The 19,525-nt window shown below is 46.2% G+C and overlaps 2 protein-coding genes across 3 annotated transcripts in view; both read left to right on the top strand.

The window, feature by feature from the left end:
* FAM124A (family with sequence similarity 124 member A) overlaps positions 1 to 13,113 on the top strand; it is a 173,254-nt gene extending 160,141 nt beyond the window's left edge. The window contains exons 4-5 of one of the 2 annotated variants that reach the window (XM_082365524.1): positions 4,282 to 4,337; positions 7,584 to 7,717. In XM_082365524.1, the coding sequence (XP_082221650.1) occupies positions 4,282 to 4,337; positions 7,584 to 7,605 (78 nt within the window). In that variant the 3' untranslated portion in view covers positions 7,606 to 7,717. Of the gene's footprint in view, positions 1 to 4,281; positions 4,338 to 7,583 lie in introns of both variants that reach the window. The other variant, XM_082365522.1, reaches the window with a different exon arrangement.
* Positions 13,114 to 15,404: 2,291 nt separating this feature from the next.
* Positions 15,405 to 19,525, top strand: part of SERPINE3 (serpin family E member 3) — a 30,664-nt gene continuing 26,543 nt past the window's right edge. The window contains exon 1 of the mRNA XM_082365575.1: positions 15,405 to 16,072. Coding sequence (XP_082221701.1) covers positions 15,748 to 16,072 — 325 coding nt within the window. The 5' untranslated portion in view covers positions 15,405 to 15,747. The remainder of the gene's footprint in view (positions 16,073 to 19,525) is intronic.

The raw sequence follows: 19,525 nt of genomic DNA, 5'->3' as shown, positions 1-19,525 counted from the left end.
CTAGATGCCTGTGACAAACCCCTTAAGCACCTACAGGCCTGATTGTATGCTACTCAAAATAATTTTTTGCTCTATTTTTAAACACGGTTGAAATCAAAACTAAATTAATATGGGCTCAAATTTGAAGGGGAGGGAAAAAGGCACCAACCTCCGTAATGAACAGAGAAGCTAATTAACGTATCTGAACAGAGGAAGAAAACCATAGAAACTGATTGGAAATCATGTGGATTTCACTCATATGAGAGAGAAAGCAATTTAAATATTCTCGGGCAAATTAATTAAATCTAAAACGCACCCAGAATGCGTGTTGTTCCAGCTTCCTGCTGAGTTCCGTGGGAGAGGCTTACCTTGCCTTCTGACCAATAAGGATTTCTCAAACGTGTTCTGAAAATGTGTTTTAGAAGCAGGGCAGGAAAGACAAGCATGCAATTGGACGTATGTTACTGGGCCTGTGTTGCGGTCACCCTGGTGAGGATCAAGCCCACCTCTGGCCTCTTCTTTCTTCCTGTGTCCTCCACCCACCCACCGGCTGGACAGGCTCATCTAAACTCGGAGTAACCGGGCCCCACTGATGCTAAACCCAGGATGCCCAGCTGCGGGGCTGCTTGGAGCCCCTTGGCTAACGCCAGTTAGGAGCAGCCTACAATCTAGTATTAAAATTATGCCGCTATTCAGCTGGGAATTTTTCCTCAAGTCACAGTCATAGGTCCAGGAAGTTGTGGCCTCTGCAAGTACCTGATCACGACTTACCCAGGGAGGTGTTTAAGTATCCTCCTCCTTACCACATCGTGGGCAGGAGTCAGGTGACGGAGCCTTGATTCCCACCAGCTGTGTGAACACAGTCAACACTAGACACAGCTCCAGTTCATGCTCTCACTGTGCCCTTTATTTTCCGTACTATCAGAGTAATTATATGGCTTTTAATGCTATTTGTGTGCTGACTATCCTCCCGCTGGACTGTAAATCCCTATGCAGACAGGACCGTGTGTTTTTCACTGCCCACTCCCGCACCCAGCACAGTGCCTGGCATGTGGGAGGTGCTCAGTAAATGTTTGCTTAATGAAAGAAATAAAAAAGGAGGAGAAAAAAGAAAGGTGCACTGGTGGGGATGGGAGCGGGAGAGAGAGACAGAGAGAAGGCAGGCAGGCAGGAAGGAAATGTTTCTAACCTCAGTTTACTCATCTGAAAAATGGGCCAATTATTCCTATCTCCTAGGATCGTTATGACTAAATGACTATTTGCTCCTTCATTTGTCTTCTGGAGGCCTTTGTACAAAGTGCCATGATAGAATTTTACATGGATGTTCATTTGCACATATGTCTCCCCTTAAACTGTGTGCTTCTCTAGGGCAGGGGCTGTGTGTTTCTTTCACTGTGTAATCACTGCACCCGTGTGTTTCTTTCACTGTGTAACCCCAGCCCGCCAGCATCTGGCACATAGCATTTAACACCTGCCTGTGTGCATCCTGCCTCTCGCAGGAGGGGACCCTGGCAGAGGCAGTCGGCCCAGACGTCCACCCTCAGCATCGCCCAGTTCCCCAGCCAGTTCTGTGCAGTCCCAGCTGCCTCACCTGTGAGATGGAACGCATACTCTGCCCAGCCCTGCAGAGGGGAACACACAGGGAGAAACAAACCAGAGAGACAATGAGGAATCAGAATGATGCTGCTCTTGAGGTGGGAAAAAAGTGCCTGGACTCCTGGGCCCACCGGCTCATTTGCATAAATTTGCATCCCAGGCTGGGTCTGTCCTCCCTCTGGTCAAAGCTCCCCTATTTGGTGGGCTGGCCTTACTCTCCCCCAGGCATTTCAGAACAGAGGGTCCTAGCCACCACCTGTGCAGCTCAGCTCACTCAGCCTGAACCCCCAGAGCTGTGGCCATGGCCTTCCCAATGGGTGGAGGACTTCCCAGCACTTGCACTGGGTTATTTTTCTCCAGTAGACTTACCTTCCTGTTGATAGCAGGTTTTGCCCTTGTTCAAACCAGTTTTCAATCCCCAGCTTTTACGATAACTAACAGAAAAGTCCACTGGGCTCCTGAGTCCTCACAGGCATGGAGAAGGATTCAGAGGTTTTAGAAATTAAGATTCACCACTTGTACCATATCCTGTTGTGATGTTAATTGTAGGTCTCAATTCCCATTTTACAGATTGAGGAAACTAGGGATTTGCAATGTAAGTAATTTGTCCAAGATTGGGATTCAGGTTTGCTGACTCCAGCACCTATATTTGACACCCCCTCTCCAAATTTTCCAAAATATCCATGCAGAGAATTCGCTGGCGGTCCAGTGGTTAGGACTCTGTGCTTCCACTGCAGGGGGCACGGGTTTGGTCCCTGGTCGGGGAACTAAGATCCCGCATGCCACGCGGTGCAACCAAACAAAAACAAAAACAAAAAAGCCCAAAATATCCATGCAGTTGACTGTCTCCTCCAGCAGCCAGCCCTGGAAGGCATCTTGTGGGACTGTCTGGACTTTTTTGCTTATGGGCTGGGATGAAATGGGAGAAAGAACGACCAAGGCCTGGGGTCCTGCATCTGCCCTGGGGGTTCACTCAGCTCTCAAAGAAACTGACTTCTAAAATCCACCGCCTTGTGGCCTGAAGTACCTGAACCCACACAATTCAACAAACGGCACTGCCTGGGCGGACACCGCAGGCAGCAAATGTACATTTTTTATCATTTGTGTGCTCAATTGTGTCTAATTGGCTGCCCAGAGAATAGCAAGCTACCAGTGGTGTTAGAGACGTGCCCTTTCTTTTTGCCTGGGGACAAACCCCTCTAGGCTGGGACCCCGCTGAGAGAGGGAGAAATCTCAGCAGATGGGTGGCAAAACAGACGCTCAATGGGCTCCATTATTCTTGGAAGACGGAGGGGCTTCAAGGGCCTGGAGCTAGTCCACCCAGGTTCACATCTGGGCCTGATACTTCCTAGAAGTGTTTTAGGGCAAAACACCTCTCTATGCCTCCATCTCTGATCTATACAGTAGGAACCATAGCCAGCACCTGCCTTCTAGGTGACATGAGGATTAATGAAATACAGATAAGAATCTTAGCTCAGTGCCTAGAACACAGTAAGGGCTTAAAACGGGAACAACTGTTTTCTTTTTTTATACCACCATTCTCCTGGGCTTGGAGGTGGCCAATTCTTTCCTGACCCTTTTCCTGTTTTGATTGCCAGGATGCCGGGCCTGGCCTCCGAGTGGATGGCATGATGGCTGCTGGCCCCGTCACCCCACCCCAACTGTCCCAAGAGTCAGTGGCCAGAGCGCAGACCTGGGCACTCCCCTGGTACACGCGTACCTTTCCCGAACCTTCTTCCTCACCTCACTGGCATTGGCATCCCAGAGGATAGAAAGAAAAGTGAAATAAACAAGTTATTCCACTCATCGGAGTGCAATCACAGGTATTTGGGGTTTTCTTTACATTTTTATTCTATTAAAATATTTCGGCCATGACCATGAGGAACATTTGCCTCATTGGCAGGATGATTATGAAGATTAAATGAGATAATGTTTATAAAAGGCTTAGCATGCCACTTAGCCAGTAAAAGTTGGCTCTCATTAAAAAGAAAAAAAAGTCTAACCAAAAACAAGAATATATTTTCTAGAACTTCATAATTTACAAACTACTTTCATATGGCTTATTTCATTTAGATACTCACAACTTCAGATGGGTTTATTGTTGCCACCTTACAGATTAGGAAACTGAGGTGTAAAGATAGTAAAGACTGGACCCAGGCGACTTAGTGTGTAGCAACGTGGCAGAGCCAGGAGGCAGCTGCAGGACCACGGCCGTGATCCGGCTCGTGGACTCGCCACGAGGGGCTGCGGAATGCAACTCCCGCTCACGGGGCCTCACTGCTGTCCTCCACTGTGGCCCAGGGGCAGCTCTCTGCGTCTGTCTGACAAAGAAGTCCAGCATCGCCTGGCCCTTATTCCTGACTCCAGGCTCCCTGTTAACTCCTGAGTCTAGAAACCAGGCATCCATCCCTGGTCCCCACAAGCCCCTCCCCCTCGGTGGAATCAGGAGAAGCCACAGGCCTGATGGGTACACGAGGGGAGGCCTGTTTCCCCCAAGGTGACAGGCAGGAGGCAGAGCCCCAGGGCTGGCGTGGGATAGGAGGCTGCCTCTGGCAGACAAGTGGCGGTTCACAGTTTCCCCACCAGGGCACGTGGTCCAGCCCCCTGGGGCCCAGGATGAGAATCCAGGAGACCCCAATTTACTATGGATCCACTTGGGAAACCAAGGGCAAAGCTCTTATAGTATTTCTTTTTTCTTATTTGTAGAATGGCTCAAATACCGCTCTTTTCTTATCTCGTCGGGAAGAAGTTTTGAGTAACAAGTAAGATCTGTGTAGTATTTTGAATTCTTTGTTTTTTGGGGGGTGGGTGAGTTGACAAAGTATCTGTTAAAAGAGTCATTCTTCCTTTCATTCATTCATTTACTCATCCAACAAATATGTATTAAGCACCTTTTACATGCCAGACTCTGTTCTCAGAATTGGGGATACAGCTGTAAACAAGAAAGAATGTCTCCCATGCTCATGGAACACAGTGTCCAGAAAATCCAAACCGCAAGCACCCAAGACATTATCTCACTGTTATTCTCCTAAGTATTTTTGGTAGCATTTTTTTCAATGAAATGCTCCCAAATGAAAGCGGCACCGCCCTGCTTCCAGGATGAGAAGCCAGTTGTACTGGAAAATGCAAACGAATCTAAATCCAGATTGGGGTAAACAATAGGTGGTAAGGGTAATCCACTGTCCAGTCTGAGATACATGAAATGATTTTTTGTAAATGATGCCTCATCCTACATTTTAAGAGGCATGAATGAACACCTGTTTGCTGTGCTTAAAACTGCTAAGTGGGACTTCCCTGGTGGCACAGTGGATAAGACTCCTCGCTCCGAATGCAAGGGACCCAGGTTCGATCCCTGGTCAGGGAACTAGGTCCCACATGCATGCCGCAACTAAGAGTTCGCATGCCACAACTAAGGAGCCCACCTGCTGCAACTAAGGAGCCTGTGAGCCGCAACTAAGACCTGGTGCAACCAAATAAATAAATAAATAAATATGATTTTAAAAAAAGATAAGTTTTTCCACCAAAACCATTCTTTTGCTTGTAGACACGTTTTTCTCAAAATCACTTACAATTGTCAACATGCTTATCCCATTACCAATAAGCATATGGCCATCTCCTCTAAAGGAGATAAACATCTGCTGTATCCCAAAGTCATAAACATGTTCTGGATGGTACAGAAAAAGCAAGTAATATATTGGTAAGTTGTGGCAACATGCAAAGAACTTATAGAGACAATGATGGAATGGCTTAGGTACAACCAACATGGCAGATGCGACTGTAAACCAATGGACTGGGAGGGGAGCCCAGGGTACCCAGGCTCCCCAGTTGGCATCTCGTCCCAGCTGCCAGACCACATGAGCGCTGACAACTCCTGCATCTACCCAGTGTAGCATGAGCAGGGTGCAGTCTGCCACGTGCTGACCATAAGGGACTCCTGCCTTTGAGGAAGGTGGAGAACAAGCTGTCTGCCAGTGGAAACCAGTGGATACACCAGCTGAGGCTGGGTGGCGGCCAAAGCAGTGAGGGAAAGCCACTCCCAGACAGGTAGGCACACCTTGCACCCTGTCCCCTTGCTGGCCCCCAGGGACCCCTGAGTTCATTGAAGGAAATAAAGGCATGAACCTCATTTAGGGTAAGTGGTGTTTGTGCCTGATGGTTCCTACTCCTTGACGTCTTGCACCTAGGTCTTTGTTTTGACTCGAGGTGTAATTCCCCGGAATAAACCACCATCACCTCATTATATGCATTGCCAAGCCCAATAAAGAAGGTGTAGGGAGCCCACCATGTGTGAAATTCCCCACGTCTTCGTGAACAATCAGGTGTGGGTGCTACGGCAGTGAGTATGCTCCCAGGGGGTGATGCAGTGGGCCTTTAAGGTGCGGCATTGCTCCTAAGGTGCGTGACTCTGTGATAGCCCTGACTTGTCTGCAGAGACCTCAACCCCTCCGCTAAAGAGCCAGCAGGACTGATAAGCCTTCATCATCCAAAGACCAGCCCACTAGGCTCCCTCGGGGGCCTCCCCGGGCTCTGCCTCGTGTCTGCAGCCCAGAACCCACACCTCCTTTCCCAGTTGGCCTGCTGGGTTCTTACTGAGAGCTGAATCTGTGCTTGTCACTGCTATTCCTACGGACACTAGGTCTCTGGCTTAGGCATCCATAAGCATTCCAGGACCGTGCCAGCATCTGAGGTTTCTCTGAGTGGCCCCCCTTCCCCAGCACCCACAGACTCCACTGCCAAGCAAATCGCATCACTATTAACCACCATCACTAGTGTTTTGAAAAGAGAAATAATGTTTTAGAATCTCACTCCCACACACCCCGACCTCCTCTCGCCTCCTGATCTCCCGTAGGGGCGCGTTAACTGAATGTGTGTGCTGGGAACTCTGCCTCAGCTTTTAAAATAACCTCCCCACATTGTCACTTGGGGCCTCCCCATAACGTCTCAGCAGCAGGTCAGAAGGTGGAGGTACAGCCTCCCAGGACCCACAGTCGGGGCTGCTCTGAGAGCTGGGCCCCCAAGGGCAGGACGTGAACCCCACAAACCACCGTGCCAAGGGCCACTTGCAATGTTAGATTCGCAAAATGCCTTAAAACTCTTTTAATTGTTGCTCTCTCCACCCCTTACCTCTCCTCCCTCCTCCTTCCACCCCCCCCAAAAAGGTGATCACTTGCTTTAATGTGCCATTTGAACACAGAATGAGAATCGACTGTGTTGATGTATCCATGTGGCTTCCCCTCACAGGCGCCTCCCTGGGGTCCTCAGGGTCTCCCGAGGGACCACACGGCCCTCCCCTGCCCCCAACCCAGCCCCTCCCTTGGGCAGAATTTGTCTAAAGCCACAGCTTAAAACACTTACCGGATTCCCCAGCCTTGCGTCCCGCTCCCATTCATAACCCTTGCACAGCTCCACATGCTTTTTCCCAGATTGTGGCTTCCATGTGACCAACAGCAGACGTTTCTGACGTGGCGGGCTCAGGCCACAAGGACGGCGTGTCAGAAATGAAGAGGACACAGCAGTGCACCCGCACGGGATCACAGCCACGGCAGTAGTCGGCCCAGCCCAGAAAGAGCTCCCTTTCCCGGCCTCAGGTTTCACGGCCTCCTAAGTGGGCTTGTGATCTGTCAGAGTCTCTTCCCTGTGTATTCACTGTATTTACACCACTTGCCCACAGGCCTGTCCGGCCATGTCGTCCAGCAGACAGCAGGGTCCTGACTTGTTGGGTTCATAGGAGGCCATGGGAGTTTTCAGAGCTGAGCCAAGCCAGAGGGTCCTTTTGAGGTAGTTCAGGGATGACAAATACATTTCTTTGCATAGTCTGTGCTGGACTGAATGTTTATCCCTCCACCAAATTCATATTTTGAAGCCCAAATCCCCACTGTGAGAGTAATAAGAGGTAGGGCCTTTGGGAAGTAATAAGGTCACAAGGGTGGAGCCCTCATGAATGGGATTGGTACCCTTATAAGAAGAGACATTAGAAAGGTGATCTCTCTCTCTGTTTGCCATGTGAGGATACAAGGAGAAGGCACCTGACTGTCTACAAACCAGGAAGCAGGCCCTCACCAGACAGCGGATCCACTGGTGCCTTGATCTTGGACTTCCCAGCCTCCAGAACTGTGAGAATAAGTTTCTGTTGTTTAAGCCACCCAGTCTGTGGTATTCTGTCATAGCAGCTGGAGCTGACCAGGGCATGAACTAACTATGATAAATTAGAAGCAGCACCCTCAAATCCTACTCAGAGAAGCACTGTAGGTCAAGGCCAAGCTCCCAGGAAAGCCTGTTGTAATAAATCAGTGATGCCCACAGCTCTGTGGTAAAGGAGGAGAGGCACATGTCCTGGGCTTGCAGCCCTCGGGTTGATTTCTCCCACTGACTACAGCTGCCAATTCCTAAACGTGATGCTGGCTTAGCGAGGACCGGCCTCCCCTGTCTAGTTATCCCAGCCTGAAGGCTAGAGAGAAAAACATGGCACAGTCCCAACTCTTCTTGTTTTATTATTATTTTTTAAATCCAACTAATAGAAATGGCCAAAATGCTAACTAATCACACAGAAATATATGAGAAAATAACACAGAAAAGCAAGCTCTACAGAACCAGAATATCCAAACACAGTTTGGTGCCTTTTTCCTATTTTCAACCTTAATTACTCTCTGCTTCATTTTCCCTGTTCTTAGGATTATTTGGGGGCAGCTTTGAGGCAGAGTTGCTCTCTGCACTGGTGCTGGTACCACACTGGACTGCAGAGCAGCTGGGACGAGCACCAGAGCTCATCAGCGTGCACAAAACCCCAACGTGCCCCGAGCACACGGCCCCAGCATTCGTAAGGTCCCCAAACCACTTCCACCTCTTTGCCTGATCACCTGCTCTCTTTTGTCCAGTTCACATCACATGGCCTCTCACCCCATATCTACATTTTAAACTTCTCACAACCACAAATATCACCCTTCCCAATCAGAACAAAAATATGAGGGGGAAAAAAAAATCACCATAATGGGAAAAGAGTTTGAAAAAGAATCAACACATGCATACGTATAACAGAATCACTTTGCTGTGCACCTGAAACTAACACAACACTGTTAATCAACTATACCCCCATATAAAATGTTTAAGAAAACCGTGAACCCCTCTGACATCTGCCCAACACAGCCTCTAACTCAGTGACATCCACCTTCCATTAGAACCACATAACCATGCGTTGATCACATGACCTAAATACTTCCTTCCCTGTGACTCTTGCAAACACTTACCATTTTGCATTCTCTAAATTTTTCAGAGAAGAAAAGAATTAAGAATTGAAAGACAAGCCACAGACTGGGAGGAAATATTTGAAAAACATATCTGATAAAGGATTTGTACCCAAAATAAACAAAAAGTGCTTACAATTCAGCAGTAAGAAAACAGGCACGCTGACACACCAAATGCTAACAAAGATGCAGAGTGACAGGAGCTCTCATTCATTGCCTGTGGGAATGCAAAATGGTACAGCCACTTTGGGAGACAGTTTGGTGGTTGTTTGTTACAAAACTAAACATTCTCTTACCATACTATCCAGCATTCATGCTCCTAAGTATTTACCCAGATGAGTTGCAAACTACATCCACACAAAAACCTGCATGTGAGTGTTTACAGCAACTTTATGCATAATTGCCAAAAACTGGGATTGATCAAGATGTCCTTAAATAGGCGAATGGATAAATAAACGGTGGTACATCCATACAATGGAATATTATTCAGAGATAAAGAGAAATGAGCTATCAGGCTTCCCTGGTGGCGCAGTGGTTACGAATCCACCTGTCAATGCAGGGGACACAGGTTCGAACCCTGGTCCGGGAAGATCCCACATGCCTCGGAGCAACTAAGCCCATGCGCCACAACTACTGAAGCCCACGCGCCTAGAGCCGGCAACAAGAGAAGCCACCACAATGAGAAGCCCCTACTCGCCGCAACTAGAGAAAGCCCGCGTGCAGCAATGAAGATGCAATGCAGCCAAAAATAAAATTAATTAATTAATTAATTTTTTAAAAAAGAAATGAGCTATCAAGCCACAAAAAAGACATGGGGGAATCTTAAATGCATATTGCTAAGTAAGAGAAGCCCGTCTTAAAGGCTACATACTATAGATTACAACTATATGACATTCTGGAAAAAGCAAAACTAGGGAGACGATAAAAAGATCAATGGTTGCCAGAGGTTGCAGGTGGGAGATCGGGAAGGATGAATAGGTGAAGCGCAGAGAATTTCAGGGCAGTGAAACTATTCTGTATGTTACTGCAATGATGGACACAAAACATTATACATTTGACAAAAGCCATTAACCTGTACAACACAAAAAGTCAACCTTAATATAAATTATGGACTCTAATTAATAATGATAACATATCAGTTATAACAAATCATACCAGGGCGATATGTTAATCACTGGGGAACCTGGTGGGGGATTGTCTGACCAAGGGCTTTATGGGCATTCTGTGCCTTCTGTTCAGTTTTTCTGGAAACCTAAACCTGCCTTTAAAAAGTCTATTAATTTTTTTTAAATGGCAATAAAGTATAAAACATGGGAATTTAATCAAGAATGCATACAAGATCTCTATTTTTAAAACTTTAACGTTTTATTAAAGTAGTCTATTACAGAAGATGATTTTAATAGGGAACCCTCTTGCACTGTTTGTGGGAATGTAAATTGGTACAACCACTATGGAGAACAGTATGGAGTTTCCTTAAAAAACTAAAAATAGGGCTACCATATGATCCAGCAATCCCACTCCTGGGCATGTATCTGGAGAAAAACCGTAATTCAAAAAGATACATGCACCCCAACGTTCGTTGCAGCACTATGTACAATAGCCAAGACATGGAAGCAACCTCAATGTCCTTCGACAGAGGAAGGGATAAAGAAGATGTGTTACATATATACAATGGAATACTACTCAGCCATAAAAAAGAATGAAATAATGCCATTTGCAGCAACATGGATGGACCTAGAGATTATCATACCAAGTGAAATAGGTCAGACAGAGAAAGACAAGTATCACATATGTGGAATCTAAAAAAATAATACAAATGAACTTATTTGCAAAACAGAAACAGACTCACAGACATAGAAAACAAACTTATGGTTACTGAAGGGGAAAGTAGGGGCAAGGGATAAATTAAGAGACTGGGATTAACAAATACACACTACTATATATAAAATAGATAATCAACAAGGACCTACTGTATAGCACAGGGAATTCTATTCAGTATTCTCTAATAACCTATATGGGAAAAGAATCTGAAAAAGAATGGATATATGTATATGTATAACTAAATCACTTTTCTGTACACCTGAAACTAACACAACATTGTAAATCAACTAAACTCCAATATACAATAAAATTAATTTAAATGGAAAAAAGATGATTTTAATAAGTGGAAAGACATTTTATAGTCTTGGATGGGGTGATTTAATATTATTAAGACATTAATTCGTTCCAGAATAATTACCATCACAATCAAATTTTAGTTGGATTTTTTGAAGTATTTAATAAACTTACTTTAATATTGATTTGGAGTAATAAAAGTCTATAGAAAGCTGAATCAACATTGAAAAGGAATGGTAAGGAAGAGGAACTTGCCCTATTACATAATAAGATACATTTCAAAGCCGTAGTAATGAAAACAGTTTGATAGAGATAAATGGACCAATGGAATGGAGTAGAGAGCTCAGAGATTTAATAAATGAGAGAAGGGGCCTACAAATCAATGGGAAAGGATGATTTGAATACATCAAAATTAAGGATTTCTTTCTAACAAAAGACATCATGAAGATAGTTAATAGATAATGGACAGAAAAGGAGAAGATATTTGTAATATCCAAAATTGACAAGGGATTTATACTAGATATGGACTGCAAACAGAAGAAAAAAAAACCCAACTACAATATAAAAAAATGGTAAAGGATATGAAAAGGTAATTTCAGAAAAGGAAACACAAAAATAAGCATACGACAGCATGCTTAAAATCATTGGTGATCACCTAAATGCAAATTAACTCAATGAGATACAATTTTGCACCTACTACACTGGAAAAATAAGAGAGCTGGGAAGTACCAAGTGTTGGCAGGAATGTGGGATGTTGATGGAGTATAGATGGGTTTGAAAGTGATTTGCCTTATAGTTTATGCCTATAAAAAATCAGGTTGTGAAAAATTAAAAAGGTGCTGCACCTCATAGCTGCCTGTCTATGGGAGATTCATCATAGCATCCCTGGTGAATGTGGGCAGAGTGGACACACATTATGAGCCAAGAGAGTCTGGGCTCTCCACCAAATGTCTTGGAATCCCACAGCCATGAGGGATTTTAAGAGCCCCGTGGCTCCTGAGAGACACCACCAGGACTGTGGCAAAGAACATGAGCCTTGGCATCAAGGTGGCCCTACGTTCAAACCCAGCTTGACCTCTAACTGTGGGAACTTGGGCAAGTACCTTGAGCTCTTTGAGCCTGTTTCATCCTCTCCAAAATGGCGATAATAATACATTCCTCATAGGACTGTTGTGAGGATTCACTGCAATTATGAATCGAAAGGATATAACAGAGTACTTGGAACACAGTAAGCGCTCAATAATGTTCACTATTTTTGTTGTTATAATTATGATAAATATCTTCAGGAATGGAGGCTCCCTGAGCAGTGTAACCAATATCCCAGCAAGGCAGAAACAAGCATGATAACCTCGGCTTAAATGGTCAGAGAACAAAGAGACTTACCCAGGTTCAAGACTTACCCAGGTTCACAGCTGAGCACACACACAAAAAATTGCTGCCCATCTTTCAATTCATTCACACTTTGAAATGTTTAACCTACACAGGAAATATTTTTTGTATGTTAATCTCCCTAGTATTTTTTTAATTGAGAATGTAAAAGCAATTTAGAATGATACATTCTTAGAGTCAGGTAGGAAGGAAAGCCCCCAGAAGTCACACAGCTAGACTTTTTCGAATTTGGGAAACCTTTTCATAAGCATCACCCCAACTCCACCACTGGCAAAGAGTGAATCAGCTTCTGCTCAAATAATTACAACCACGGGGAACTCACAGCGTTGGGAGACAGCCCTTGCAAGTTACCATGGTCCTCCTCATGGTTGGTTCTTTTTCTTAAAACTGTCAGTATCAACATCAAAAGTCTGCACTCAGGGAACAAGACTGTAGGTCCCCTGAGAGCTGAGCCCAGGTTGCTGGTTCACTGCCACATCCACCAGACCTGGCACAGTGCCTTGGAACCTAGCAGGCAAGTAAGAGCTACTGGATGGATGGATGGATGGATGGATGGATGGATGGATGGATGGATGGATGGATGGATGGGTGGGTGGATGGATGGATGGATGGATGGATGGATGGATGGGTGGATGGATGGATGGATGGATGGATGGATGGGTGGATGGATGGATGGATGGGTGGATGGATGGATGGATGGATGGATGGATGGGTGGATGGATGGATGGATGGATGGATGGATGGATGGATGGATGGGTGGATGGATGGATGGGTGGATGGATGGATGGATGGATGGATGGATGGATGGATGGGTGGATGGATGGATGGGTGGATGGATGGATGGATGGATGGATGGATGGATGGATGGATGGATGGATGGGTGGATGGATGGATGGATGGATGGATGGATGGATGGATGGGTGGATGGATGGATGGATGGATGGATGGATGGATGGATGGGTGGATGGATGGATGGATGGGTGGATGGATGGATGGATGGATGGATGGATGGATGGGTGGATGGATGGATGGATGGATGGGATGCCAGCTCTGGATGCTGTAGAATAAGTTATACATATTTATTCCCCCATCATACTACAACTTAGAGTTCAAAGCATGCAAAAATGCACTATATCTACATTAAAGATTTGGGGAAATTTCATGTGAAACAGTTCTAGAGCTGTAACTATCCTAAGACATATAAACTATTCTGGGCTTGAATGTCAACAATTTACTTTAAAATGAATTACCCACTGATTACAAGGGTGTGAGCAGTTGTCAGATGAAAAACAGCCTCATTCTTTTTCAAATATTAACTCTAACAGGTGCCTCAGAGAAAATTACTAAATCTTCCAAATCTTCTTCTTTTCTTTAATCATTAACAACATATAACCTACCATGTATTTTGTACTTAATACAATGCCTAAGACCTTAATTGAAATGTATGCAATTCTGAATCGGTCACAAGGACAGACTTTGGACAGAATCTGCTTATTCTTTCCCAAAATGTGCATTCGCTTATTGACAATATGGTCTCTTTCTCAAACTGAGTCATCAGATTTTTTAACTGTTGTATCTGAGAAGAACAAGATTGTTAATAGTACTTATAATATTTATTATATTACATATAAATAAGTGCATTCACTTTTATTAATAATAAATAAGGCAAGTCACCCTGTTCCAAACTGATTGTGCTATATCTTGCATTGGTTTGTTTTTTTTTTTCTTTTTTGCAGAATGCCATTTGCTAAACGTTTCAAGTCATGCCCAATGACTGATTTATTGTTTTCTTCACAGGAGGAGGGGAGAAGCATTAGGTACCTGGTACCCAGCAAAAGCCCTAGTGGCAGAGTTATCAGTGAAATTCCTCAAAGTGACAAAGGGCTAGATGAGGGGTCCCTTGCTGGTACAACCAGGTCACAAGCCTAAGAAGGCTTGACGGGTATGGCTGGCTCCCTCCCCAGGGCCTGCTCTGTTTCCGATCTGGGCTTGGCTGGCCGGGCTGTGCTCCTTCCCCTGGCTCTCTGCGGGACCTCAGGCTCCAGGAATTTGGACCGAGTGGTAGAGACATCGCCGACAGAGACGGCAATTGCCAGCTTCCTCCCTATGCTGTCTTGTGATTCAAAGCAGATTCTGCTCCACTTTTTTAAAAGGGGAGCACATTAGCGCTGGAGTCCCACAAGAACAGAAACAAGCAAGGAAACTCTGACAGTCCCATACAAGAGTCCGTGAGTAAACAGCTCATCTGCGGTGAACCACGGCTGGGATGCGGTCACGGGGAGCCCAGGGGCATGAAGGTCTGGTTGCTCTGTCCCTGCGGGAGGTGATAGGAGCTTCAAGAGCACGGGGAACTGGTCATTTCACAATGACCCTGGGCTGGGACCCTCCACCTCCAAACACACGCACAGAAGGACCCCCACGTCCACGCACATCCCTCCCCCTGAGATGCCAAGTCATCCAGGCGCTGTCTGTGCTTGGCTACAGGATGGAAGAGTTGAGAAAAAGAGGATGCTCTTCCACGTGGGGCCTTTATCTGAAATAAACACCTTTGAGTCCAGTGGCTTTACATGCAAACTTCTCATCCTCACATGACTTTGGACTGGGCCTCTCTCACACCAGTCCTGTCTGACGCCAAAGTCAGACAACGTAGCAGAAATTGCTGCAGGCTGTCTGTGTAGCATAGTCACTGAAAACACTTTTTGCTTTACCTTCTTTTCTTTGCATTAATTTCCAACTAATGCACTCTCTTCCTCGAAGGGGTACATTTCTATAGTAGGAGTTATATTTGTATCATTCTACTCTCTGTGAAAGTGTTCTTTTTTATGAGAATAATTCACATCACAAGAATTCTGATATCCTAGGTACAATTAGCTCATGGCTCGATATTTTAATGTGCATTTATATTCCCAGTATTTCATGTACCACCCACAGGAGACCAGGACTGGAGTCACGGGCCTCTTTCTATCCTCATGTTTTCTGAAATGAGCCACTGAGCTCTCTAAACCTCATTATCTCTATATTTACAATATAATAACAGCTACCTTGTAAGATTGTTGTAATGATTAACTGAGAAAATATAAAGTCCTTTTTCACATAGTATATTCTTTGTTGTTACTATTATTATTAATGATAGACACGGCCCAGCTATAAGCTAGCTAAGTACCAAGAAAAATGAGTAGGATGTACTTCTTACATTTATTTCCCAACATAATGGTTTGCTTCTGGTCTGACCAGAGCTTTCCCCAAGGTCACACATGTAGTAAGTGACAGAGCAGGCCTAAAATCCAGGCCTTCCAACGCACAGTTTGGTTTCTCAGTATTTCTAATGCAGACACAACAGGATACAGTGAAGCATCCGGTGCGGGTGGCCAGGGGCGGGTAACAAGCCAGCTAAGTGACCGTCACCCTCAGCCTGTCCCCGCGCCCGATGCCTGCTTCTCTGCAGGATGGACCGGCTCCTGCCTCACTGGCACCTCTTCCCTCCACGGCAGGAACCATGAGGTCTCTCCTGCTCGCTCTCTTCCTCCTTCATGCCGGCCCCCCTGGCGGAGCCGGCGACCTCCCTGAGGACCTGACGTTGCTGAGGACGGAGCTCGCGCTTCGCCTCTACCGGATCGTGGCCACGGACGGCAACCGAACCAACCTGGTCCTCTCCCCCGCCGGCGCGTTCATCCCTCTGGAGCTCCTGCAGTTCGGAGCCCAGGGGAACACCCGGAGGCAGCTGGTCCAGGCCCTGGGGTACACCGTCCACGGTAAGCGGGCCGCTGCTCCCCCTTACCCTGCTGTTCACGCCCACTGCCCTGCTCACAAGCACCCTCCTCCCGCTCAGGCTGCCCCCCGGGGGGGCAAGTGCATAGCGGAAGGCATTCAAACTCTGCATCGTTACTCCAGATGATTTTTAAGGTTCCCTCTACCCTAGGTTTGGTGGCAATTTCTCAGTTGCATTTCACAAGCCCTTTCATAGTGCTTACTAGGTGTCAGGATGTGCTTGAAGCACTTTACAAATATAATTTAATTCATTGTCCCAACAACCCTATTGAGGTAGGTAATTATCTCATCAAACCTATTTTAGAGATGAGCCTAGTTAGGCACAGAGAGTACAAGCAACTTGCCCAAGGTCACACAGCTAGGAAGCAGCAGAGTTGGGACTCAAGCCCAGGCTGTCTGGCTCCAGAGCTCGCGCTCTTGACCAACCTGTTTTCATAAATCTGTGACTTCAAGGCAGGGCCATACCTACCAACATAATTCTATGATTATGGGCTTCAGAACAGCTCTGTCAGTGGCGGCAAGAGTCTCATGAATGCCAGGTCAGCCACGCCCGGCCCACACTCAGGGTCTGGCAAAGCCTGGCCTTGGTCCCAACCTCCCAACTCCATACAAACACAGACACTCGTGCACACAGCTTTTTCTTCTCTTAGAATAAGATGCTAGTAAAAAAAGGATGGGAGCTACAATTGTATAAATTAATACTTTTTAGAAAGCGCAGGAACTAATACCAAGACAGTCATGGCAAGAGCTTCCTGTGAGTTGGAGTCTTGAGTTGGCAAGTAAAGGTGAGCACTCCAAACATCAGGCCACAGGGCACCAGCTGTGGGTCCTGTCCCCCTCCATCCATACCCTGTCCTTTGCCAAAACAATTCTTGTGGGCCTGCTGGCCAACAGACAAATGTGTTTTCTCTCTGGGGATAAGTGAAGACAAGCATAAGTTATCAAGCTGAATTTTCCTCAGCAAGTATATCACGGAAAGGCACGTATCCATGGAGTCACTCTTGGATAGCCACATTAGATTCAGTGCCACGCAAACCATCAAGTACTTTTGAGCTCCTGCCGCGTGGGCTGGTATTACGCCAGGAATTTAGCAGCCAGGTATGTAAGGAAACCGCTGAACACAAAAGCTCAGTCTCATAGGAACGATGTGCATAGAAACACATTCTAACACAAGGCAGTGAGTGTACTTATTTGAAATGTTAGTAGAGGGGAGGGAATGATTTATTCCACTGGCAGATCAGGAAGGCTCGCCAGAAAACATGACACCTGAGCTAGGTTATGAAGAATAAATAGGAATATGAAAGAGGGGCAGGTATTTCAGCCTTGAAACAGATTCTCACAGAAGTCAGGGTTAGGGGGAAAGTGAGAAATGCGAGTGCAGTTACCCTGCAGAGAAAGAGAACTGATGACAGTCAATTCTTTGTTTACAGGGACAATCATGGTACCTGGTTAACCAAATATGATGATTAACAGGGTTTCCATAGAGCCCATTCAAGAATTACCAAACTTCCAGAATTGCTTAATGGTCAGACTCTGTGGAACATAATCCCACCTTTTTTTTTTCTTACTCATAAATGGCTTCATTATCTTATGGAGCCATGGTTAATTATTACAAACAGGAATGTGCTGCTTACAGAGTTCTAGTTTATAGAATACCCCTGGATTTTTGTTTGCCACAAAATTGCTCAGAGAATCACGTGCGTGCTGATTGAAAAACAACCTGCCACTGCCCACCACCCCTGCCCTGGCCCAGCCTTTCTTTTACGAGTGGGTGCAGACCAGGAACATGAACCCACGGTCCAGGGGCTTGGGGCATTGTTCCCGTCTGATCAACAGAGATCCAGCCAAGTTCACAGTGGGACCCATGGGCCCTGTCCTCTCACTGACATCCAGCCAATAGGTGACCACCAGCAGCTTTGCCAGGATCCCCACCTGCTGGTGCTAAAGCACAGCATGAGTTTCAGAACAGGCACCAGTGATATCCCCCCAAAATACCTTTGTTTTCGCCGCATTAAACACACGATTTCCCAATGGTCCAAGTTCGAGGAATTTCCATTGCTTTTCCAGGTAAATTAGTAAAGAACGCTTTACAGCTTTCTATTCATCACAAGAATGATGCTTGGAACAGCAGCCTCAGAGAGGGAGGTAGCCTGGCCCCTGGGAAAGAATCTTGTTTGATGACGCATATGGACTCACTTTTACAGTCATTATGTCATTTGGTCCTTATAGAAACCATATGCAATCGCTAGGCCTCCTAAAGTCCCCATTTTACAAATGAGACAAGAGGTTAATGATTTGGTAAGACTCAGCTCACCCAACAGGCAAGTGGATTCCAGTTCCAGATTTTCTGACTCCAGTCCTATGTTCTTTCCTCAATGCTTTAGCCCCACTGTCAACCACTGAGCAGTTGCAGAAACATATCTAAGCACCTTACCTTCTTGATTTTTCACCAGACTCATCCTCATCACTCTCTCGGCTCAACCAAACCCTTTGCACATCACCCGAGACTTAACCCTCCTTAATCAGCATCACAAATTGCCAACTGAGAATTTTATATACATTAATCTTACAATCCAGAACCCCTCCCCCCGCCCCCGGATTCAGCGTCACATTCAAGATGTTCAGTTCAGCTAATGTATTGAGAAGGAAGGCTCTTTCCAAGCTGGTCTCTCAAATGAGTTAAAAGGCTGGTCTGCAGTGGGACTCAGGAAAATACCATTTCTTCTAGCACTTTCCTGCCACTCTGCGCCATCCCAGGGACCCTCCCTTCAGACCCTCTACACCTCCCCCACTACATTCCTGATCTACTGCAGCGCCCTGGTTTCCCTCCTTCTCGATCACCATTCTGTTAGAGCCACCCAGCCCCTCCAGCAGGAAGGACAGCTTTGTAGGAGGGGAGGAGGAGGAGAGAGGAATTGAGGCAGCAGTTTCAAGGGCTGGGGCGGAGGGGGGAGCCGTTCGTCACCACTCACGTCCGTCCCTTTTGCCCCATTACAGACAAGACCTAGGAAACGCAGCAAAACAGGAGGCTTCGTGAGGCTCTCCCGAGCAGAGGCGCAGACTGTTCCCAGCCCACCTGCCCTTCACCAGAGGGTGGGAGTGGGGGGTGTGACGCCGGGTAACACTGAGCAAGTTTATTAATTTGCCTGAGCCCCGGCTCCCTCATCTATACACGAGATCATAATTGCACTTAATTCACAGGGTTGTAGAAAGGGTTAACCGTGATCATGCATGTAGAGCATTTAACAGTGTGAACACCGTCAACCTTCAGTATCTTTTATTCTGACGATGTCTGTTCATTCCAGCAGCATCTAGAAAAGCACTTCCAATGTGCTAATGGTAGGGACAAAGCAGGCTCAGGTGGAGACAAGATTTCTCAAGCCTCTTGACTCTGCTAATTGGACGTGCCTGGCTAGAAGGACAGCTGGTCCTCTGGG

Source organism: Balaenoptera borealis, assembly GCF_965194805.1.
Source record: "Balaenoptera borealis genome assembly, chromosome: 18".
NCBI lineage: Eukaryota > Metazoa > Chordata > Mammalia > Artiodactyla > Balaenopteridae > Balaenoptera > Balaenoptera borealis.
Note: the sequence above shows the minus strand (reverse complement) of the source record. Positions and strands in the feature narration are given on the sequence as shown.